At 40.6% G+C, this 25,840-nt stretch overlaps 2 protein-coding genes across 2 annotated transcripts in view; both read left to right on the forward strand.

The window, feature by feature from the left end:
* Positions 1–25,840, forward strand: part of SLC2A3 (solute carrier family 2 member 3) — a 165,246-nt gene that overhangs the window by 12,135 nt on the left and 127,271 nt on the right. The window lies entirely within an intron of this gene.
* On the forward strand, positions 16,471–25,832 carry C3AR1 (complement C3a receptor 1). The gene is made up of 2 exons (XM_055569934.1): positions 16,471–16,608; positions 22,475–25,832. Exon 2 carries the CDS (start codon positions 22,492–22,494, stop codon positions 23,935–23,937), a length of 1,446 nt encoding a protein of 481 aa, XP_055425909.1. The 5' UTR covers positions 16,471–16,608; positions 22,475–22,491; the 3' UTR covers positions 23,938–25,832.

The following is a 25,840-nucleotide window of genomic DNA, read 5'->3' on the forward strand; positions in this document are numbered from 1 at the left end:
CTTGAACACCAGGAAGTTCACGGTTCACATATTGCTGAAGCCTGGCTTGGAGAATTTTGAGCATTACTTTACTAGCATGTGAGATGAGTGCAATTGTGCGGTAGTTTGAGCATTCTTTGGCATTGCCTTTCTTTGGGATTGGAATGAAAACTGACCTTTTCCAGTCCTGTGGCCACTGCTGAGTTTTCCAAATGTGCTGGCATATTGAGTGCAGCACTTTCACAGCATCATCTTTGAGGATTTGAAATAGCTCAACTGAAATTTTATCACCTCCACTAGCTTTGTTCGTAGTGATGCTTTCTAAGGCCCACTTGACTTCACATTCCAGGAAGTCCTTATGAGTGTATAATACAGGCTTCCCTCGTAGCTCAGTTGGTAACGAATCTGCCTGCAGTACAGGAGACCCCAGTTCGATTCCTGGGTTGGGAAGATCCCCTGGAGAAGGAAATGGCAACCCACTCCAGTACTCTTGCCTGGAAAATCCCATGGATGGAGGAGCCTGGTAGGCTACAGTCCATGGGGTCTGGAGGAGTCGGACACAACTGAGCGACTTCACTTTCACTTTTCACTTTCATGCATTGGAAAACGAAATGGCAACCCACTCCAGTATTCTTGCCTGGAGAATGCCAGGGAGAGAGGAGCCTGGTGGGCTGCCGCCTATGGGGCTGCACAGAGTCGGACACAACTGACGCAACTTAGCAGCAGCAGCAAGGTGTTATTATTCTTCAGATATCTCCCACTAAACTATCAGCTACATAAGGCAAGAACTTTGCCTTTTCAGCACCTAGCTTGATGCCCTTCACACAGTAGGTAATAATAGTTGAATAATACAAGATTTCTACTTAAGAACAGTCATTTAGTTTATTTAACTTGGCCATTTCTCCCAAATCCCCCAATTTCAGGGTCCTATGTATACTTTGCAAAAAATTCAAAGACTATGAAAGAGGCTTTTAGGGGGAAGGGAGTGATGGAGATACACTGTATCTTGATTGTGGTGTTAGTTGCACAAAATGTACATGTTAGTCAAGACTAAAGAAAATGTGCCCTTAAAATGTATGCATTATGTTATATGTAAATTATAACTAAATAAAATGTATTTTTAAAACTTTAAAGTCCATCTCCGTGCTTCTCAAGATCCATCCTTCTGTCGTTCTCCATTGAGTTAACTACTATAAACAATTTTTTTAATGTTCTTTCTGGTATTTTCTATGCATTATGCATTTATAAGTGTATGTGAGTCTATGAATTTTCACAAATGGAATCATGCATGCTGTCCACATTTTGATTTTTACCTGACAATACATCAAGATACCGTTTTATATCAGAACATATAGGTAGACTGCAAACTTTTTAACATTTCATACATTCCATTGAAAGACTACCTATAGATTCTTTTCAAACTACCTGTGAATTAGATTAATGAGATTTACTTTCAAAGAATCAGCCTATTATTAGAAGGTAGAAGTACATGCGTGCATGCATGCTAAGTCACTTCAGTCGTGTCTGACTCTTTGCAACCCTATGGACTGTAGCCTGCCAGGCTTCTCTGTCTATGGGATTCTCCAGGCAAGAATTCCGAACTGGGTTACCATGCCCTCCTTCAGGGGATCTTCCCAACACAAGGATCGAACCATAGTCTCTCGTGTCTCCTGCACTGGTAGGCAGGTTCTTTACTACTAGTGCCACCTGGGAAGCCCAATACTCTTTGCTACCCCATGGACTGTAGCCTGCCAGGCTCCTCTAACCATGGAATTCTCCAGGTAAGAACACTTGAGTGGGTAGCCATTCCCTTCTCCAGGGGATCTTCCCAACCCAGTAATTGAACCCTGGTCTCCCACATTGCAGGTGATTCTTTACTCTCTGAGCCACCAGGGAAGCCCCAGTAAAAGTGCAGGAACTTGAAATTAGGAGAGACCTTTAGACATACTGCCCTCGGTCGGGAAGATCCCCTAGAGGAGGGACTGGCTACCCACTCCAGTATTCTTGCCTGGAGAATTCCATGGACAGAGGTTACAGTCCATAGGGACACAAAGAGTCAGACACGACTGACTAACACTTTGAGACATATTTAGTAGTCTTTTCCAAACCATTTTTTTAAAATATGAGAACCCAATGCACCCATACAAACTCAAATATATATGCCTGAAACAAAGGTTTCCCAAAATGCTACTCCTACTAAACTTTTGCCAACAAAGGTCCATCTAGTCAAAGCTATGGTTTTTCCAGTAGTCATGTATGGATGTGAGAGATGGACTATAAAGAAAACTGAGCACTGAAGAATTGATGCTTTTGAACTGTGGTGTTGGAGAAGACTCTTGAGAGTCCCTTGGACAGCAAGGAGATCCAACCAGTCTATCCTAAAGGGAATCAGTCCTGAATAGTCATTGGAAGGACTGATGCTGAAGCTGAAACTCCAATACTTTGGCCACCTGATGCAAAGAACTGACTCATTTGAAAAGACCCTGATGCTGGCAGAGATTGAAGGTGAGAGGAAAAGGGGGCAACAGAGGCTGAGATGATTGGATGGCATCACCGACTCGATGGACATGAGTTTGAGTAAACTCCAGGAGTTGGTGATGGACAGGGAGGCCTGGTGTGCTGCAGTCCATGGGGTCGCAAAGAGTCAGACACGACTGAGCAACTGAACTAAACTGAACTGAACTAAACCCAATGGCAGTTTATAGTTTCTCTTGTATTTTCCTCTATTTTCTGTTGTTCTCAACCCACAAAATTGATTTCAATATCCATTAGTACATTTGAACTTACAGTGAAAAGGTAAAAAGGGATCTAAAATTGCTCACCATTTAACAGGTTGAAAAAAAAACCTACTAAAGAAAGACCAAGAGTATATCTGATGATTAGATCATTTATTTAGGCCCTTATGTGCATTGAACTCTTCTTTTTGAAAGACATCTTATAAACTCTCCACTGGCTGTAAAATAAAGTCTAATGTCCTTCGGCAGATGCTTCTTCACCGTCTTGCCCCAGGTTTTCCTTCCAGACTCATGTAGAGCCACTTCTTCTCACCCTTCCTTCCTCATTCGAATCCCCAATGTCCTCTCTAACTTACCTGCTCACAGTGCTATAATTTCCCAAATGCATTACCTTTATTCATGCTGAACGTATTTGCAAAGACCGAAATGCCCTTCCCATTCATTCTTTGGTAAAATGGCTTAATTTTAATTAAATGTCAATTTGGGAAGCTTTCTTCAAATTCCTTAAACAGAACTAGTAACACTCTCCTCTGTGCTCTCACAACTTTTTTTTAATACTTAGGTTTTGGTTCTTAGCCCATTGCTTTCAACTGTTTATAAGTAAGTTTATTTTCCAAAAGAAAGAAGCATTATTTGTATTTCCCCAGAATTTGTCATAGTTTCCAGAATATAATAAAAGCTCCATACATTTTTTTGTTTGTTAAATGAATGATCATTTCTGTTCATCTTTACAGGGGTGATTTGTCCTTTCTCAATCAAGAAAATTTCAAATGTCTTGGCTGGAATTCACCTCTGCCCACCACTAGAGGGTAGTAGCTACACAATTCAAAACTTCTAGACTGTCTATAGTAACTGTCTTAGAAATACGCCAATTTTCTCACTATTTGTGACTTTCTCAGTATATGTGATTTAACCAAGCTCAACAAAAGCACTTTTGTTGGAAATGATGGAGGCCTTATCCATCTCAAATCTTGATTCCTTTTAGATGTGTTAAACATGAAAATAGAGGTCATGGTTTTCTTGCCTTATACCAGTAACATATTTCTCAGCTCTTTCTTCTTTGCCCATACACAAAAAGTTATTTATCATAGGCTTTTAAATTCTGGTTTACTTTTGCTCAGTCCACTATTATTTATCATGAAATCATACTTGTTAAAGTACAGTTTTCCTAAATCCTGGAGTTGCTACAAATGCAGTTATAAAATTGTAATGCAACTTGAATCATAGTTTATGGATCTTGCTTACTTATAAGGGATCTTAGGGACCTTGTGGAGAAGGCAACAGCACCCCACTCAAGTGTTCTTGCCTGGAGAATCCCAGGGACGGCAGAGCCCGGTGGGCTGCCGTCTATGGGGTTGCACAGAGTCGGAGACGACTGAAGACTTAGCAGCAGCAGCAGCAGGAACCTTGTAGTTGAAATCCCACATTTAAAATTTTGTTATTTTGTATTGGGATATAGCGGATTAAAAATGTGATAGTTTCAGGTGAACAGTGAAGAGGCTCAGTCATACATATACATGTATCCATTCTCCCCCAAACTCCCTTCCCATCAAAACTGCTCCATAACACTGAGCAGAGTTTCCTGTGCTATCAAGTAGGTCCTCATTGGTGTTGGTTATCCACTTTAAATATAGCAGTGTGTACATGTCCATCCCAAATTCCCTGACTATCCCTTCTCCCCATCCTTCCTCCCCTCCCACCCAGCAACCATTAAGTTCCTTCTCTAAGTCTGTGAGTCTGTTTCTGCTTTGTAAATTACTTGATTTGTATCATTTTGTAAATTATTTCATTTGTTTCATTTCTTTTTAGATTTCAGGTATAAAAGATGTCATAAGTTATTTCTCCTTCTCTGTCTCCTTCTCAGTATGACAGTCTCTAGGTCCATCCATGTTGCTGCAGGTGACATTACTTTATTCTTTTTAATGAGAAATCCCACATTTTACATATGAGAGACTTGAATACTAAACTTATTAAAGGATTTGTCTAAAGACACAGGTGGTGATGCAGTGAGGACTGGAACCTCATGTCTCATGATTTGGGAACTTATTTTTTACCACCTCACATTATACAAGAAGCACACAACATACTGGTTCAAAAATAGTACACGTGTAATTTTGTGCACACATTTGTTTTTTATTATAAGCCATAAAGATAGCTTCCCAAGTACACAAAAATACATGAGATATTTATTACAGTACTTTTGCAGTTAAAAAGTATAAATAATTTAAATGTCCATCAGTCTGGAGTTGATCAATTTCGTAAGTAAATTATGGTACATCTATCAATGAAGCACTATTTGTGTCTGTCAAAAATTGCAATTAATCTGTATGTTCTGATCTGAAAAGGTAAACTGATAAGGGAAAACTGCAAGAAACAGAAGAAAGAGTATAATATTATGTCATTTGTATAAAACTGTGTTAAAAGTAGTAAGGTTTGATAGGCATAAAATAATTATGGAATTATAGCTGAGACACTTAACAAGGATGGTTATTTCTGGGAAATGAAAAAAGGGGGAAAAGGGAAATTCTTTCCCATTTTATACCCTTCTTATAATGGTTATAATAACTTATCAAAGTAAATCAAGAACTGTTCACACAAAATTTTAAAACATAAAAGTATAACCACATATTGCTTACAGAGTCATACATAGAAAAAGTATAAAAGCACACACAGAAAGAAAAATCATTACATCTGGGGAAAAAGGAAGATAAAAGATTTGGGATAGGAGTATATACATCTTTAAGAAATAACTTAAGTAAATATATCAAAATATTTAAGATCTTAATAAAGCTGATTAGTTGCAACTTGATAAAGCTGATGTTAATGATATTTTTTTGTATACTCATTTGTCTGTTTTAAGTATTTCATTATGATAAAATGAAGAGTCCAAAAGGTAAAAATTAAATAATGAAGAGTTGCAGAATTGCATGTATACTTCTACATGTATACGTGTGCAATGTTCAAAAATACACATATATTTACACATACATAGAATAATATTGGGGAGAAGGCAATGGCACCCCACTCCAGTACTGTTGCCCGGAAAATCCCATGGATGGCGGAGCCTGTTAGCCTGCAGTCCATGGGGTCACTAAGAGTCAGACACGACTGAGTGACTTCACTTTCACTTTCCACTTTCATGCATTGGAGAAGGAAATGGCAACCCACTCCAGTGTTCTTGCCTGGAGAATCCCATGGACAGAGAAGCCTGGTAGGCTGCAGTCCATGGGGTGGCACAGAGTCAGACACGACTGAAGCGACTTGGCAGCAGAATAATATTGAAAAGGATATAAAACCCACATTTAATATCCTAGGTGATAAGACAGCATCTTTTGTTCTAACACTTGGTCACTGATCCCAGTTTCTGACACAAGGGAAACTCTTGTGGTAACTCTAGGTGGGTTCTTGAATGGCTCCTGGATTAGGGCTCTGGAAAGATCAAGCCATAATTCCGTGAGTGCTCAGTTTTTCCATAATGTCCAACTCTTTGTGACCGCATAGACTGTAGCCCACCAGGCTCCTCTACCCATGGGATTCTCCAGGCAAGAATACTGGACTGAGTTGCCATGTCCTCCTCCAGGGGATCTTCCCGACACAGGAATCAAACCCAAGTCTCCTGTGTCTCCTGCATTACAGGCGGATTCTTTACTGCTGAGTCAGCAGGAAAGCCCAAACCATGATTAGAAGCTTGGAATTTTCAGCCCCACCCTGCACGCTCTTGAAAAGGGGAAATGGCTAGAAATAGTTAATAATTGAACATGCCTGTGTGATGAGGCCTCCAAAAAATTGCAATAACATGGGTTTGAGAGAATTTTCAGGTTGGTGAACACATCCATGTACTGAAAGGGTGACACACCCCAAGTCTACTGGAGACAGAAGCTCCTGCACTCAGGACACTCCCAGACCTCACCTTATGGATCCCTTCATCTAGCTGTTCATCTGTGTCCTTTATCATGTCCTTTAACAAACTGGTAAACCTAAATATTTTTTCCCAGGGGCTTCCCAGGTGGCGCTAGTAGTAAAGAACCTGCCTGCCCACTCAGGAGATGTAAGACATGCAGGTTCAATCCCTGGGTGGGGAAGATCCCCTGGAGAAGGAAATGACAACCCACTCCAGTATTCTTACCTGGAGAGTCCCATGGACAGAGGAGGCTGGAGGGCTGCAGTTCATCCATCAAACAAATTACTGCCAAATAACTGTTTCCTTGAGTCTGTCAGCCACGCTAGCAGATAATCAAACACAAAGGGAAGAAAATCATGAGAATCCCTAATTTGTAGTCAAGACAGACAGAATTTGTGGGGAACATGGGGAACCTACAACTTGTGATTGGCATCTGAAGTTGGGAGCAGTCTTATGGAATCACATGCATGCTCAGTCATGTATGACTCTTTGTGACCCCATAGACTGTAGCCCACCAGGCTCTTCTGTCCATGAGATTCCAAGGCAAGAACACTGGAGTGGGTTGTCATTTCCTCCTCCAGGGGGATCTTCCCAACCCAGCGATGGACCCCAGGTGTCTTGTGTCTTCTGTATTGGCAGGTGGATTCTTTACCACTATGCCACCTGGGAAGTTCAGCCTTTAACCTGTAGAATGTGATGCTATCTCCAGGTAGATAGTGTCAGAATTGGGTTAAATTGTAGGACAGCCAGCTGGTGTTGCAGAATTATTTGATGTGGGGAAAGAACACACACACATTTGGGGACTTCCTTAGTGGTCCAGGGGTTAAAACTCCATGCTTCTACTGCAGGGGTACAGCTGGTTTGATCCCTCATCAGGTAAGTTTTCCACAGTGCAGCAAAAAAAAGAAAGAAAAAAAAACACACCTTTGGTGACCAGAAGTGTCGAAAGTGAAATGTCCTGTGTGAAAGTGAAAGAGACATTTGGGAGCTGGAGACCTGGTGTTTTCCCTGCACAGAGGGAAAAACTGGGTGGTTTTTCAAACCAGTATCATTTTGTATCACCGCCTTGCCCAGATTCTGGTGGAAATAAACTGGGGAAGAAAAGGCAAAAGGAGAAAGGAAACAGAGGACATTTTCTAAATAGTGCACAAATAAGATAGATAACCTAAAAGATCCATCAAAATGTACTCAAAAATTTATCTACACATCAAACATTTATGAGAGCCATCTACCCCTCAATAATCCTGAATCCTGTCCCACCCCCACCAATTTTCTTACGGCCTCTCATTAGACTAGATGAACATAAACTAAAGCCTTATTTCTTGTCCATTTTGGGTTTCATGGAACTAAAGTCACAAAGGATGTTCAAGAAACACTCAGTTTACTTCCCTTTCAATCTCTCTTCCTTGGGTGGCTACCAACATCTAAAACAAAGCAAACTTTCATTCCCAGCAACCTGACCCATTTATTGGCTTTTGAGCAGCAAGTAACTGGACCCCACACCTTTAAGTAACAAAACTAGCAATCCTGGCCAGAGCCTACAGCCACTAGCAGCTGCCAAGATTCCCTGCCATCTTCGTTGCAGAAGCCCACCAGAGTTGTTTGTGGCTGCAGAAGTCAGAAACTAAATGATTCCTCTTTCAGTCTCTCTTTCATATTTTAATATTTTTAATGTTTATTCTATGTTATAGGTTTTGTTCTTTTATTTTAAAAACATGTTTGCAAACTTTGCACAAAAATTAAATGTCCATAGATGGAGGAATGGATAAAGAAAATGTGGTACATATATACAACACACTATTACTCAGCCATAAAAAAAGATAAAGTCATTTGCAGCAACATGGATGGACCTAGAAACTTTCATGCTGAGTGAAAAGTAAGTCAGACAGAGAAAGATAAATATGCTATCGCTTATATATGGAATCTAAAAATAATGGTACAGACAACTTATTTGCAAAGCAGAAGGAGACACAGGTAGAGAACAAGCTTATGGGTATTAAGGGGGAAAGGGGCATGGGATAAATTGGAAGATTGGATAAAATAAATAACTAATAGGCTACTGTTCAGATCCTACCAAAGTGAAGGTCTAGGAAATGCAATACCCAAGCTTCTCATAGAGAAATAACAAGAAAGGATGGAAATGGGCTTGAGTATCAATAAATAAAAATCTGACACACTCCCTGTTTTGCAGGCAAGGAAGTGAAAACACAGAGACTAAATAACTCCTGTGTGTTCATGCTAAGTCGCTTCAGTCGTGTCTGACTCTGTGCGACCCCATGGACTATAGCCTGCCAGGCTCCTCTGTCCATGGAATTCCCCAGGCAAGAATACTGGAGTGGGTTGCCATGCCCTCTTCCAGAGGATCTTCCCGACCCAGGGATCGAACCCACGTCTATTTTGTCTCCTGCATCAACAGGTGGATTCTTTATCACTGGGGCCACCAGGAAAGCCAGAATAACTCCTGAATGATCACACAATTAATAGGTGGCAGAACTAGGATTCAAACTTGGGCTCTCTACATAGCTTCTGTAACTCCCACATATGATTTTTGCTCAAGGCAACCCGCTTGATTTGTATCAACCACTCGTGTTGGTCTTGAAAGTGAAAGTGAAGTTGCTCAGTCGTGTCCGACTCTTTGCGACCCTATGGACTGTAGCCTACCAGGCTCCTCTGTCCATGGGATTTTCCAGGCAAGAGTACTCCTCTGTCCATGGGATTTTCCAGGCAAGAGTACTGGAGTGGATTGCCATTTCCTTCTCCAGGGGATCTTCCCAACCCAGGGATTCAACCCCGGCCTCCCACATTGTAGACAGAAGCTTTACCGCCTGAGCCACCAGGAAAGTCTAATGTTGGTCTTGCTGCTGCTAAGTCACTTCAGTCGTGTCCGACTCTGTGCGACCCCATAGACGGCAGCCCACCAGGCTCCCCCGTCCCTGGGATTCTCCAGGCAAGAACACTGGAGTGGGGTGCCATTTCCTTCTCCAATGCATGAAAGTGAAAAGTGAAAGTGAATTCGCTCAGTCGTGTTTGACTCTTAGCGACCCCATGCACTGCAGGCTACCAGGCTCCTCTGTCCATAGGATTTTCCAGGCAAGAGTACTGGAGTGGGGTGCCACTGCCTTCCCTCCACCTTAATGTGTGTTTTGCCCCTGCTTGAAATGGGAGAATTATGGGTTGTCAAATGTAAAAGAAATGTTAGAGATCATTCAGTCCAATCCTTTAATTTTATATCTAAGAAAAAAAATTCTAGGTCAAGCATCCAGCCCAAGGTCAAGTAGTTAAGGCTAAAACTAGAACTCACTGTGCTGATTATGCATTTACTATCCTCTTCTCTAGTTACGTTTGGCTAGTGGGTCTTCCCACTGCGTATTTGTCCTTAGTGAACTGTACCACCTAAGGCAACTGGATGCAAAAATGCATTCTGTCCACTCACAGTCTGGGCCTTCCCACTCTAGACTTGGTACATTACTTCAAGAATGTCGTTACCATCTGGTAAGGTATCAGTGAAATGTGAGGAAACAGGAATCACATCAGACTAGGCTTCGGTTTGCCACAAGTAACAGCTGCCTATGTCAATTACAATTACAGTTATTAATTTTGCTTTTCATTTTCCCAGTTCCTTTTAGCTCCCCTCTGTTGAAATGTTGAGATTTTGGCTCTCAGAGGCAACTGCACCATTGCCTCAGGGATCTGTGGAGGAGGGGATTTGTTCACTGTAGCATTTTCATTTTCAAAATGAAGTAATCTAGTCACTCGTATAAAAGTGTACTAGTCGCTCAGTCGGTTCTGACTCTTTGCCACCCCGTGGACAGTAGTCTGTCAGGCTCCTCTGTCCATGGGATTCTCCAGGCAAGAATACTGGAGTGGGTTGCCTTGCCCTCCTCCAGGGGATCTTCCTGATTTAGGATCGAACCCAGTCTCCCCACATTGCAGGCAGACTCTTTACCATAAAAGTGTGTTAGTCTAACTTTAAGAAAAATCCAAACTCACAGCTTTTGATACCATCTTGGATTTTGAAATAACTTCAATCTGTCACTGGCATTCAGAATGCCCTTGGCATGTCAGTCTGTGATGGCAATAAAGACCTGTTAAAACACTTGAGCTGAACTTTACTAACCAAAACGGATACCACTAGCTTTATCAGGATTTCCCAAGCCAGGAATCAAACCCGAGTCTCCTGCATCGCAGACAGATTCTTTACCGACTGAGCTACGAGAGAAGCCCCTATCTTCTAAATAAAGCTTGCTTTATTTTTATTTTGAAAAAAATGAAAAACAAATTAAACTAGAATTCAGATTCCTAATCTAGAGCATTTTTCACCTCAATAGTTTTCTTCCATGAAAAAATTTCCAGCTAATTCTAAACTCAACCAGTCATCATCAGTTTCATCCTTTGCTAACTAGCCATAGCATTTGTCTACATTATCATAGTATTTGGCATTTGGTTATTTTTCATTTACAGTATAATTATATATGGTCTAATGGGCTTCCCAGGTGGCTCTAGTGGTAAAGAACTTGCTTGCCAATGCAGGAGACATATGAGACTCGGGTTCAATCCCTGGGTCAGGAAGATCCCCTGGAGGACGGCAAAGCAACCCACTCCAGTATTCTTGCCTGGAGAATCCCATGGACAGAAGAGCCTGATGGGCTATAGTCCATGGGGTCACAAAGAATCGGACATGACTGAATTGACTTAGCATGCATGCCTGCACGTATATGGTCTAATAATGAATCTAATCATTTTTCATTAAAGACAGAAAATTTGTCATATATTCATTTTTAATTCTCTCAGACAGAGCAAGACAGAGAGTCTACAATTCTAAAACTTTTATTTTGACCAAGTGAATACAGATTTCTGTTATTGAAAATGTAGAATTAATCAGTGACTTGTAAAAGGTTTTAATATGACTGTGTTGCAACATATATTCAAAATTTAAGTCTTTCCAAAATATCTGATCTCTGCTTAGAAGTTTATAATTAGATACTAAAAAGGAACAAAACAGAGGAGAATCACATACATTGCGCCCAATTTTTCCATAGTACACCATGAAAGTGAAAGTTGATCAGTCATGTCTGACTCTTTGCAACCCCATGGACTATCCAGTCCACGTAATTCTCCAGGCCAGAATACTGAAGAGGGTAGCCTTTCCCTTCTCCAGGGAATCTTCCCAACCCAGGTCAAACCCAGGTTTTCTGCATTACAGACGGACTCTTAACCAGCTGGGCCATAAGGGAAGCCCATATTACACCATAAAACAGCTAATGCTTTATGAGAAGGGACAGACACCCTCCAGAAATAAAAGCCCTATTCACAAGGTGCCTTCAGTAATTTCCTTCTTGATCTGCAAATCTAAGTAATACAGCTGGAAGTTCTCCAACTGGCTTTTGTTTTTAATTTTTATCTATTTGGCTGCTCTGAATCTTAGTTGTGACACGTGGCACCTTCAATCTTCCTTACAATATGCAAACTCTTAGCTGTGGCATGTGGGATCTAGTTCCCTGACCCAGGTCCCCTGCATTGGGAGAGAGGAGTCTTAGCCTCTGGACCACCAGGGAAGTCCCTCCACCTGGCTTTAAATGCTGTATAATCTCTTGAGAAAAAGGAATCAGTAAAACTGGATCCACACCAGAAATAACTTTAAAGACCAGAATTAATTTTTGGATTATATATTCAAAAGCCAGCATCCTTTTCAACTAAACATTCATTTTTCATTTATTCCTTTATTGGTTCTCCAGACACAGGTTATTCCAAGCATGGCAGCAGGCACTGGAGATAGGAGCAAACTCTTGGTCTACCAGGATACAGAAATAAATTCTTTTACAGCACTATTATGTACATATGTATGCATGTACTCAGTCACTCAGTTGGGTCCAGCTCTTTTTGCAATCTCATGGACTGTAACACTCCAGGGGATTTTCCAGGCAAGAATACTGCAGCGGGTTGCCATTTTCTATTCCAGGGGATATTCCCAACCCAGGGATAAATTCTTTTGTAGCACTATTAGTATCTGTCAAATGTCTACCCATTGTTAAAGCTCAGCTCTTCAGTGCATTATCTCCCTGTTTGCTTCAGTGAGAATTAGTCGTTCCCTCTTCCTGTTCCCAGGGTTACTCTGCTAACAGCCCTTACTGTATTATTATAATTGTATATACACAGCTGTTTGTTTTTCAATCTCCCACAGTGTAAACTACATAGTGTTTATAGTAAGAGCAGAGTACTTGTTATGGTACTGAACTTATTGATAAAGGCCCTACCTTTTGCAAGGGGAATAGTTACCCTCTCCACTGTTGGTGGGCATATAACCTGGTAGAGTCTCCTTAGTGGGAAATGACATAGCTTTCAAAACTGTGTATCAGTTCAGTTCAGTTGCTCAGTCGTGTCCAACTCTTTGCGATCCCATGAACCGCAGCACGCCAGGCCTCCCTGTCCAACACCAGCTCCTGGAGTCCACCCAAACCCATGTCCATTGAGTTGGTTATGCCATCCAACCATCTTATCCTCTGTCGTCCCCTTCTCCTCCTGTCCTCAGTCTTTCCCATCAGGGTCTTTTCAAATGAGTCAGCTCTTCGCATCAGGTGGCCAAAGTATTGGAGCTTCAGGTTCAACATCAGTCCTTCCAATGAACACCCAGGACTGATCTCCTTTAGGATGGACTGGTTGGATCTCCTTGCAGTCCAAGAGACTCGCAAGAGTCTTCGTCAACACCACAGTTCAAAAGCATCAATTCTTCGACACTCAGCTTCCTTTATAGTCCAACTCACGTCCATACATGACCACTGGAAAAACCATAGCCTTGACTAGATCGACCTTTGTTGACAAAGTAATGTCTCTGTTTTTTAATATGCTGCACATACATAAATTTAGCAAATACAATTCTAGGAAACTATTCTACAGAAATATTCTGAGATATGTAAAACATAAGACTACTCATTGAGGCATTGTTTATAACTGCTTAAAATTGGATAAAAATAGAATATCCACAAAGGGGAATAATTGACTAAGTGGTATAATATGAAATAACTTTAAAAGTATGATGTGAACTAATAGGTCTTGATATTAAAAGATAAGTGACTTCCCAGGTGACTCAGAGGTGAGGAATCCACCTGCCAGTGCAGAAGACACAAGAGACGTGGGTTTGATCCCTGAGTCAGGAAAATCCCCTGGAGAAGGAAATGGCAACCCACTCCAGTATTCTTGCCTGGAAAATTCCATTGACACAGGAGTCTGGTGGGCTACAGTCTATGGAGTCAAAAAGAGTCAGACACGCATGACTGAGTGACTGAATACGCTCACATACTACTCTTCTAAATAATAACAATGGAAAAAAAAATAAGTAAAAAACTCTTGGCATTTTCTTGGGTATTTCTGCCTCAAAAATATTCCATGGAGATTTGGCTGCAAACAAGGGGGGATGTAGATGTTACTGTTTGGACAATAAGTTGATTCATATAAACTGAAACCTTTATTTCACATGTTTATATGTAAAGGGATAGTGTGAGTGAGAATTGCATTCAAGGTCTACTTTAAGGAGAAATCACTGCTCAAGGTCCCTCTTCAGTCTTCTGCACTCCTTCCTGATAAACTAATTAATCCAAGGAATTAGTTAATCCAAGGAATTAATTTACTAATTTAATTCAATTAACTAGACTGCTGCCTGTTTTCCAATGTTTGAATCTCTTACCCACCCACCAGACTCTGACTATGCTGCATTTATTTATTTATATATTTTTACAGTAATAATCAAGAATGCAAGGAGATCAAACCAATCAATCCTAAAAGAAATCAACCATGAATATTCACTGGAAGGACTGATGCTGAAGCTGAAGCTCCAATACTTTGGCCACCTGAAGCAAACAGCCGATTCACTGGAAAAGACCCTGAAGCTGGGAAAGATTGAAGGCAGGAAGGCAGGAAGAGAAGGAGGCAACGGAGGGTGAGATGGTTGGATGGCATCACTGACTCAATGGACTTGATTTGAGCAAACCCCAAGAGATAGAGGACAGGGAAGCCTGGCAGGCTGCAGTCCATGGCGTCTCAGAAGCAGACACAATTTAGGGACTGAAAAACAATCAAGAATGACAATTTTATAAATCAAAACAATGTCACTTATACACATAAACATTTGAAGTTGACATGTGGAGGAAGAATATAATTCTAATTACCTCAAATTTTCATAGCAAGGTGATTCAGTTCAGTTCAGTTCAGTTGCTCAGTCATGTCCGACTCTTTGTGACCCCATGGACTACAGCATACCAGGACTCCCTGTCCATCACCAGCTCCCAGAGTTTACCCAAACTCATGTCCATTGAGTCGGTGATGCCATCCAACCATCTCATTCTCTGTCGTCCACTTATCCTCCTGCCCTCTATCTTTCCCAGCTTCAGGGTCTTTTCAAATGAGTCAGCTCTTCACATCAGGTGGCCAAAGTATTGGAGTTTCAGCTTCAGCATCAGTCCTTCCAATGAACACCCAGGGCTGATCTCCTTTAGGATGGACTGGTTTGATCTCCTTGCAGTCCAAGGGACTCTCAAGAGTCTTCTCCAACACCACATTTCAAAAGCATCAATTCTTCAGTGCTCAGCTTTCTTTATGGACGGAGGAGCCTGGTGGGCTGCAGTCCATGGGGTCGCTAAGAGTCGGGCACAACTGAATAACTTCACTTTCACTTTTCACTTTCATGCATTGGAGGAGGAAATGGCAACCCACTCCAGTGTTCTTCCCTGGAGAATCCCAGGGGCGGGGGAGCCTGGTGGGCTGCTGTCTGTGGGGTCACACAGAGTCGGACACGACTGAAGCAACTTAGCAGCAGCAGCACATCCATACATGACTACTGGAAAAACTATAGCCTTGACTAGACGGACCTTTGTTGGCAAAGTAATGTCTCTGCTTTTTAATATGCTGTCTAGGTTGATCATAACTTTCCTTCAAAAGAGTAAGCACCATTTAATTTCATGGCTGTAGTCACCATCTGCAGTGATTTTGGAGCCCAAAAAGATAAAGTCAGCCACTGTTTCCACTGTTTCCCCATCTATTTGCCGTGAAGTGATGGGGCCAGATGCCACTGTGTGCCATTTAAACATTCTAAACAGCTTGTCACTAGGAATTCCCTGGTGGCTCAGTAGTTAAGACTTGGAGGTTCCACTACAGGGGTCACAGGTTTGATTCCCGGTTGGGGTACTAAGAGCTCACATGCCACAGCGCAGTCAAATAAATAAATAAGTAAAATAGTTTGTCACCTCTTTTGAGAGAAATCCCATAATCTTGAAGGACCTGCCCAGATCTTAATTCTACTTTCCTAGATTGCCCCAGGCTAAATACACCCCTGTTATTTTCTACTATTCAGTATTTTACTTCTGCTGCTACTTCTATCATTATGGTCTGGATTGTATTACAGCATTTTTTGTTGTTGTTGTATAGGTGCATATTCACACCAGATCATGACTCTCTAGAAATAAGAATATAGTTTTTTGCATGATACAAAAAACTCTGATTTTTGCATGATACATTCCTTGACACATACTAAGCGCATAAGAGATGTTGGTTGAGATTTATTACATGGGGTTTTGAGGGTCATTCCCCCTAGTTACTCCTCACCCACATTCATATACGACTGGACCATTTTCTAAAACAAAACAAAAAAGCAAAACCCTATCAAGTGGGAAGCTCATGTACAAAAGTGCTTTCTCTGACCATACTCTAACCATACTGCTGAAAACTTCTGAGAACCATGCTCTTCCGCTTCTGTTTTTTAACTTTTCTTATCTGAGACATTCAGAAATGACTCACTTTGAAACTCTTCCTGTGGAGTCAGATGGTAGTGGAAAGTGTTGGGTTTGGTTTATCATCAGAAACGGAGAGAGGAAAGAGGAGGCGCTCATCAAAGTTCCTAACTGTACTTCAGGACTTGACTGTGGTCAAGGGCGGGGACCAGACGGGACAAGTGGGGACCTCCAGACCTATGCGGAAGCCTTCAGCTATTATCTCGGGTTTTTGGTAAGGAAACCTAGATGCACCTGATGACTTATGCCCAGCTTGTTCTCTTCATTGTAGATAATGGTTTTAAGGTCATTATTTTCTATTCCCCCTTCTTTCCCCAGCTGTTATTTCTTTTGCTTTATTCCCATGTCCACCTTTTTTCTTTTTCTAACTATTCCATGTTCTATTTATCTTTGCTGTTTACATTTCATTCTGGAACTAATATTGAATTTTTACATCATTTTCCCCGCTCTTAAATTGGCTGTTTCTCCTTCTGATATTTGATTCCAGCTTTTCCCAATAGTTCCATTTTCCAAATCAGTGATTATGTATTTTTCTTAACATATATATTTTTTCTATTTCATGTCGCTCTTTTTCTCTTTTATTTTTTTCCACATTCTTATTGCTACTGATTCTGTCATCCTGTTATTAGTATTTGATTCTGGTATCTACTTTTCTTTCCCTATTATAGCTGAATTTTAGTTTCAGGATTTTACTTATCTTTTTAATTCTGATTGGTCAATTCAGTATTGAAAATTTAAAATATGTATATAGAGAGAGTTACTTTTCAACCAAAACCAATTCCATATTGAAAACTTAAAAAAAATAGAGAGAGAGGTACTTTTCAACCAAACACTTGGAGAAATATAAAAAGTTACCTTGAACTGAAAGATTTTTAAGATTCTGATTCAGATACATTTTCATTTCAAAATATTATATTTAAAGTATAGCTCATGCCAGATGATTCAGTTTCTTTGCATTAGAATTTTTCTCTTTTCAATCTTTATTATTTACTTATTCTTTATTATTGTGCTGCTCTTGATGCCTTTCTCTATTAGCAATACCAAAGGCTTTTCTGTTACGTGACTATTTGTAGTAAAAAGAGTTTTGGCCTGATAGTAATTGGACCTAGGATTTGAGATCACTCCTAGTTGTGACTATGTAAAAGCCCCCTAATTTGTTGAGTTTCAGTGTCCAAAACTATCAAATAAATATAGAAACAAGAAGAAATAATTGCTAACTTTCTTTTCAGGCCTTGAGTTCTATGACTCTCCCCATCTGTCTATATTTTATGAATGATGCGTGAATATGTGTGTAGGACAGGTGGTCAAGGTAGCTGCCATGCACAGCAGCAAAGAAAGTGAACCTGACAGGCCTCGAATATTAGAATAAGCAAGGCTACAGAATAGAGAATGAGAAGCACTTCTTCTTTTTTGTTATTTTGTTTTGTTATTTTAACTTCTGCTAATCCCTATGCTAGCATTTAGTCAACTCAGCAGAACAAGTCATATGGTATTCTGGGTTTCTACCAAAGGAAACATAAAATGCTGTTACAGCCAACAAGAATTGGGAACTGGAAAACAAAAAAAGGAAGTTAGAAGAGATAGCATCCTTACCGAATTAAGCGAGTACAAATTAAAAATTTTAATTTAATAGAAAAAGAAAAGAAACCCCAAGTATGAACATCCATCCATTCAAGTAATCTTTAATCCTTACGTCTTACAAAGCATTGTGCTAAATTCTGTGGAGCAAGCATTTAGAAATAAATTTTTTTACCATTATGAAACTTAAGGCTAGAATAATAGACAAGACAGCCATGAAAATAATTGTAATGCAGAACAAAATGCACCATTGCACAGAGAATACAAAAAGTGGTTCAAACCCCACCATACACACACAAAATTTAGGAGGCTGAAGAAGTAAATTATGATTGGGATTATAAGAGAGGTTTCAAGGAAAATATATTTGAGCTTGATCTTGAAGAATGACTAGGATTTCAGCATAACTAGGATTTCAACAGACAGTGATTAAGAATGGAGGAAAGAGGAGGTTAAGGTAGAGAACATCATTCCAGACAGAAGTAAACAGCAGTCGCCAAGGAATAGAAAATGGCATTGACTTGGAATAGTGAGTGGTTCAGGAAAGCTATAAAGTTAGGTATGTTTACAGGAATGTTAAAAATTACAGGAATTTCCCTAGCAGTCCAGTGGTTAAGAATCTGCCTTCCAATGCAGGGTAGGTGGGTTTAATCCCTGGTCGCAAAACTAAGATCCCACGTGCCACAGGGCAGCTAAGCCCATGAGCCACAACCACAGAGCCCACATTATTCAGTGAAGACCCAGCACAGCCAAAAAAAAAAAAGAAAAGAAAATTAGGGAAGTGTTATGTCACAGAGGCCAAGAGAAAGAGAGTGATAAGAAGCCAATGTAAAGTAATAGGGATATTGTGGAGGATAAAGATAGAGAAAAAGATGCTTGTATTTATTCTCTAGAGGTAGTTTTAGCAGAGTAATGGGATAGAAGACTAATTACAAAGGGTAAAGAGGTAACTGGTGAGAACAACAGACCCCAAAACAAACCAGTATCCTTGAAAAAGAGAAGCTGCTAAATTAAAAAGCTTAAGAAATATCCTGGTGCAAAGTGTAATCCTTAACTGGATACAATTGTTGACAAATCAGCTATAAGGGATATTTGGGGGATAGCGGGAAAAAAAGGATAAAGTCTGAATATTCATCAAGGTAAGTCTTACTGTAAATATGGGGACTGCTAAGTGATAAAAGTGATCAAAGAAAGCAGTTTATATAAAACAATATGCATTTACACCCACGTTCATAGCAATAGCGTCCGCAATAGCTAAAATGTGGAAGTAACTCCAATGTCCATTGACAGATGAATGGATAAATAAAATGTGGTACACACATAGAGTGGAATATTATTGTCTTAAAAAAGAAGAGAATTCTGACACACACTACAACATGGATGAACCTTGAGGATATTTTGCCAAGTGAAATAAACCAGTCACAAAAAGACAAATGCTATAGTATTCCATCTAGACAAGGGATCTAGAGTAATCAACCCTAAAAGATGATGCTGTGAAAGTGCTGCGCTCAATATGCCAGTAAATTTGGAAAACTCAGCAGTGGCCACAGGACTGGAAAAGTCAGTTTTCATTCCAATTTCAAACAAGGGCAATGCCAAAGAATGTTCAGGCTACAGCACAATTGCACTCATTTCACATGCTTGCAAAGTAATGTTCAAAATCCTTCAAGCTAGGCTTCAACAGTATGTGAACCGAGAACTTCCAGATGTTCAAGCTGGATTTAGAAAAGGCAGAGGAAGCAGAGATCAAATTGCCAACATCGTTAGATCATAGAAAAAGCAAGAGAATTCCAGAAAAACATCTACTTCTGCTTTATGCCAAAGCCTTTGACTGTGTGGATCACAAGAAACTGTGGAAAATTCTTCAAGAGATGGAACTACCAGACCACATTACCTGCCTCCGGTATGCAGGTCAAGAAGCAGCAGTTAGAACTGGACATGGAACAACAGACTGGTTCCAAATAGGAAAAGGAGTACATCAAGGCTGTATATTGTCACCCTGCTTATTTAACTTATATGCAGAGTACATTATGTGAAAAGCCAGGCTGGGTGAAGCACAAGCTGGAATCAGAATTTCTGGGAGAAATATCAATAACCCCAGATATGAAGATGATATCACCCTTATGGCAGAAAACAAAGAGGAACTAAAGCACCTCTTAATGAAAGCGAAAGAGGAAAGTGAAAAAGCTGACTTAAAACTCAACATTCAAAAAAATGAAGATTATGGCATCCGATTCCATCACTTTTTGGCAAATAGATGGGGAAATAATGGAAAGAGTTACAGACTTTATTTTCTTGGGTTTCAAAATCACTTCGGACAATGACTGCACCCATGAAATTAAAAGACGCTTGCTATGACCAACCTAGACAGCATGTTAAAAAGCAGAGACATTACTTTGCTGACAAAGGTCCATCTAGTCAAAGCTATGGTTTTTCCAGTAGTTATTGTATGGATGTGAGAGTTGGACCATAAAGAAAGCTGAGCACCAAAGAACTGATGCTTTTGAACTGTGGTGTTGGAGAAGACTCTTGAGAATCACTTGGACTGCAAGGAGATCAAACCAGTCAATCCTAAATGAAATCAATCCTGAATATTCATTGGAAGGACTGATGCTGAAGCTGAAACTCCAATCCTTTGGCCACCTGATGCAAAGATCTGATTCACTGGAAAAGACCCTGATGCTGGGAAAAATTGAAGGCAAGAGGAGAACGGGATGACAGGGGATTAGAAGGTTGGATGGCATTACCAACTCAATGGACATGAGTTTGAGCAGGCTCTGGGAGATGGTGAAGGACAGGGAAGCCTGGTGTGCTGTAGTGCATGGGGTTGCAAAGAGTTGCGCAGGACTGAGCGACTGAACAACTAAGAGTAGTCAAATGCACAGAAACCAATAGTAGGCTGGTGATTGCCATGGACTTTGGGGAAAGGGAAGTGAGGAACTGTTTTTTAAAAGATAGAGAATTTCAGCTTTACAAGATGAGAAAGTTCTAGAAATTGTACAATAATGTAAAAAACCCAACACTACTGAGCTGTACCCTTAAAAATGGTTAAGATGGTAAATTTTGTTATATGTGGTGGTGGTGGTTTAGTCTCTCAGTCATGTCTGACTCACTGCAAGCCAACTGTAGCCCTCCAGGCTCCTCTGTCCATGGGATTTTCCAGGCAAGAATACTGGAGTGGGTTGCCATTCCCTTCTCCAGGGGAACCTTCCTCACCCAGTGATCAAATTCACATCCCCTGCATTGCAGATGGATTCTTTACCAACTGAGCCACTGTATTTCACCACAATTAAAACAATTTAAATACCAGTATGCACAGTGTAATCTAATTTCATTAAATTTTTCTTAATAAAAAATATATATACATATAGTACACACATATGAATGTGAATAAAGATCCAGAAAAATGTAAATTAAGATACTAAAAGTGTGGGAATTCCCTGGAGCAGCCCACCAGGCACCAGGGCCCACCAGGCAGCCCACCAGTGCAGTCCACCAGGCACCAGGGCCCACCAGCCCACCAGTAGTATCCAGTGGATACAACTTTGCTCTCCCAATGCAGGGGGCCCGGGTTCAACTCCTGGTCAGGGAACTAAATCCCACATGCTGCAACTAAAGATCCCACATGCAACTAAGACCTGACATAGCCAAATAAATAAAAATATTTTTTTAAAAAGATATTTAAGAGTAATCACTGACTAGTGGTATATTTTTATTTTCTTATTTTTGCCTGTTTATGTTTTCTAATTTTCTTCATGAATGATTTCTGTTTCTGTAATAATCAAGCTATTTTACCCAAGGTATATTCATAAAAAACAAATTAGAAAGCAATGATAGGTGGTAAGGAAATCAAGGGCTTCCCAGGTGGTGCTAGTAGTAAAGAACCCACCTGCCTATGCAGGAGCCTTAAGGATATGGGTTTGATTCCTGGGTAGGGAAGATTCCCGGGAGAAGGGCATGACAATCTGGAGGGCATGACAATCCACTCCAGTATTCTTCGATGGAGAATCCCATGGACAGACAAAGCCTGGAGGGCTAACAGTCCATAGGGTCGCAAAGAGTCAGGCACAACTGAAGCAACTTAGCACAGCACATAGTTGATTTACCATGTTGTGTTAATTTCTGCTGTAAAGCAAAGTGACTCTGTTCTACACTTACATTTTCTTTTTCATATTCTGTTCCATTATGTTTTATCTCAGGATGTTGGATACAGTTCCGTGTGCTATACAATAGGACCTTGTTGTTTAACTATCCTATATATACTGGTTTGCATCTGCTAATCCCAAACTCCCAATACTCCCCTTTCCCTCGGCAACCACAGTCTGTTCTCTATGTCAGTACAGTAGATTTTACATTGTCTTTCAGAGTATGTTTTTGAGTAATCCAATGTGAAGTTAAGGAATATAAAATAAACCAGTGTTAGGGTCTTTGTGGCTCTCCATCTTTAAGTTAGAATTCTATGAATATGCATTTTAGTTTTAATATTTTTGTTTATATTTTTACAGAAGTTGGAGCAAAGAAGATGGAGTCTTTCTCTGCTGAGACCAATTCAACTGACCTACACTCACAGCCCTGGGATGAACCCCACATAATTCTCTCCATGGTCATCCTCAGCGTCACTTTCCTACTGGGGTTGCCAGGCAATGGGCTGGTTCTGTGGGTGGCTGGCCTAAAGATGCAACGGACAGTGAACACAGTTTGGTTTCTCCATCTCACCTTGGCTGACTTCATCTGCTGCCTCTCCCTGCCCTTCTCCCTGGTCCACTTGGTTCTCCAAGGACACTGGCCCTACGGCTGGTTCCTATGCAAGCTCATCCCCTCCATCATCATCCTCAACATGTTTGCCAGCGTCTTCTTGCTGACCACCATTAGCCTGGACCGCTGTCTGTTGGTACTCAGGCCAATCTGGTGCCAGAATCATCGCAACGTGGGAACAGCCTGCACTATCTGTGGTTGTATCTGGGTGGTGGCTTTGGTAATGTGCATACCTGTATTTGTATATCGGGAAACGTTCACTATAGACAACCAGAGTATGTGTGGCTACAATTTTGGTCACTATGGCTCATTAGATTATCCAAACTTCACCTTTGATCTACTGGAAAACGGGTCTTTTGACAGCTATCCACCTGGAGAAATGGATGACAGGTTAGATTCCTTCTCTTCGCAAACCAAGGATCAGCCTTGGGCAGCCACCACTGGCCTCCATTCCCAAGAATTTCAAAGAACTTCTAGAGACTCACTCCCTACGGATTCAGCTAGATTATCTGTTCAACAACCACATTATGATTTGTTTCAGTCTGCTGATGAAGTCTCAGCTACACTCTCCAGTGACTTTCCCATTGAAGACCACAGAACTCACCCCCTGGAGAACTCAGATTCTTTTCTCCCTGCTGATTTAGAGTTTTTTTCTAATGCCTCCAGTGATTCATTATATACATCTGAGCTATCACAAGGTTTCCAGGATGATTATTTTGGCCAATTTGCATATGATCATCAAGTGCCAACACCCCAGGTAGCCATAACCATCAGTAGGCTAGTGGTGGGTTTCCTGTTGCCCTTTATCATCATGGTGGCCTGTTACAGTCTCATTATCTTAAAAATGCGTCGGAGCCGCTTCACCAAGTCTCGGAGCAAACTCTTGAGAGTGGCTATGGTGGTGGTGGTTGTCTTCCTTGTCTGCTGGGCTCCGTACCACATTGTTGGAGTCCTCTTATTGTTTACTGACCCAGACACTCCCTCTGGGGAATCTCTGTTGTCCTGGGACCATGTGTCTCTTGCTCTAGCGACTGCCAATAGTTGCTTCAATCCATTCCTCTATGCTCTCCTGGGAAAGGACTTTAGGAGAAAAGCAAGACAGTCCATGCAGGGAATTCTGGAGGCAGCTTTCAGTGAGGACGTGACACACTCTACCAGCTGCCCCCAAAACAAAACCTCTTTCGAAAGAAACAGTATCAGTACAGTTGTATGAAAACATGGAGCCATTGACCTAAGCAGAGGTTCTTAGGCGAATGCAACGTGTTTCTTAAAAGACAAGAGAGATGGGGAGCAGGGGCGTTCTTGCAGAGACCATCCAAGAATCCATCTGGAGGTTCTCAAAGCGTGGTCCCAGACAAGGAGCATGAGCATCACCTTGAAAGTTGTCAGAAGTACAAACTCTCCAGCCCTTCCCCCTGCAGGCTGGCTGAACCTGAATCTCTGGGAGTGGGGTCCCAAGAGTGTTTGCACAAGCTCTCTTGTTTCTGATGAATGCTAAACTTGGGAATCACTGTAAAGATAGTCTATTTCAATCCCAAACAAAAGCACGTAAGATAAATGAGAATGCAGTCTGCTTAAAAATGATGTTTCAAAAGAAAATAATAATGTTTCAATTGTCAAATATTTTCTAAATTTCCTTCCAGATTCGATTTAAAACCATTTCTTCTAGTGCTCCCTGAGTGAAAGATGATCTTTTATTCAATGGCTTTGTTGGGGTGATGGCAGTGGTGATGGTTTTAAATGAAAAAAAGAAAAAGTGCAAAAAGAAAAAGTCTATAAAAACAAGGAACAGCTCTAAAAGGACTGTTTCTGAATAAAGTTGGTGCAACATGTGAAAAACAAACAAACAAGGAGTTATGAGACTAAGTTGGGAGCAGAGTACAATGCCAGATGCCTGCTACTTGGAATTTTCTGGATACAGGACACACAAATTCTGAGTTGCCTTCATTTCAGCTGAATAAGCATCTATTGTGTAAAGACTACTTAGGGCACCTAAGAACTTTCTCATGAAATGGTATATAAGTCACAGTTTGGGCAGATGGCTCCTCCATTTGTTTGCTCTAACTGCTTATTGATAGAAGCATCTCTCTTTCATTCTTTTTCTTAAGCTCCTTAATTCCCTTACTTCTCTCCTGCCTCAAAATCTTCTTCCAGGCTTTTTGCCTCTAATAACCAATACTTTCATAACACGCAAATGACTCATTTGCTCTCACTACTTCCCAAGAAACTTATTTAAAACAAAAGGACAAAGAGTAGAAGATGAGGCAACTATTCTTGAATTCACTGCAAAATAGCTGAGTACCCTCTGGGCTTGTTACCCATCCAACTCCTAAAAGCATGACTGTAGATGTGTATTTTTCACACCAAAATTATCAGATGTATCTGGGGTTTTTTTATTAATCTTTATCTTTACCAATGTAATACATGCACACAGTTTTTTAAAGAGAAACCAATGCTCATAATGAAATCTAAGAGGTTTCCTGCCCCACTCTGGCCAGCTTCTCCTTCCTCCTACTCCCACTTCCCAGAGATAACCCTTGAAACCACAATCTGAGATATTCCTTCTGAAATTTCCCATGATATTTCTAAGTCATGACCTTATGATGCTAGTTTTTGTACATGATAAATGTCTTTTTGTTTTGGAAGAGGAAGAATTTTTTCTAAACACCTTCATATTTTGTGTTTATGCAGCATCCCAATATTCATTAACCATCATCCTTTAATTTGTTCACAAGCACACATTTTCTGCTACTTTGCTGATCCATTCCAACCACCCTTCTTTCATTTTTAAAAAAGCATCCTCCAACCCCATCTCGTTTTTTTCTGTATATGAAGTTTTATGTATGGATATTAAGCCTCTACATTTTCAGGTTTGTTTGTACTACAACTTAACCTCATCTGAGCCCAGTGATTTAACCTGAAACATAGAAAATGAGATGTTTTAGACTTGCAAAGCACTGTTCCTTGTTAAGTGGTGGAGGGGAGGGTCTGGACTACAAATGAGGTATAAAGTGCTATGTAGAAAATTTTCAAATCATTAGGAATGCTCTCACTTGTGCAATAATGATATCCAAGATGATGTGATTTGTCATGCTACTTTCCAATTTAATCTGCTC

Source organism: Bubalus kerabau, chromosome 1, assembly GCF_029407905.1.
Source record: "Bubalus kerabau isolate K-KA32 ecotype Philippines breed swamp buffalo chromosome 1, PCC_UOA_SB_1v2, whole genome shotgun sequence".
In the NCBI taxonomy this organism is placed as follows: Eukaryota; Metazoa; Chordata; class Mammalia; order Artiodactyla; family Bovidae; genus Bubalus; species Bubalus kerabau.

What these genes read in the sequence shown, in the direction of transcription:
- C3AR1 (XM_055569934.1), top strand. Translation starts at nt 22,492, where the DNA reads ATGGAGTCTTTCTCTGCTGAGACCAATTCAACTGACCTACACTCACAG.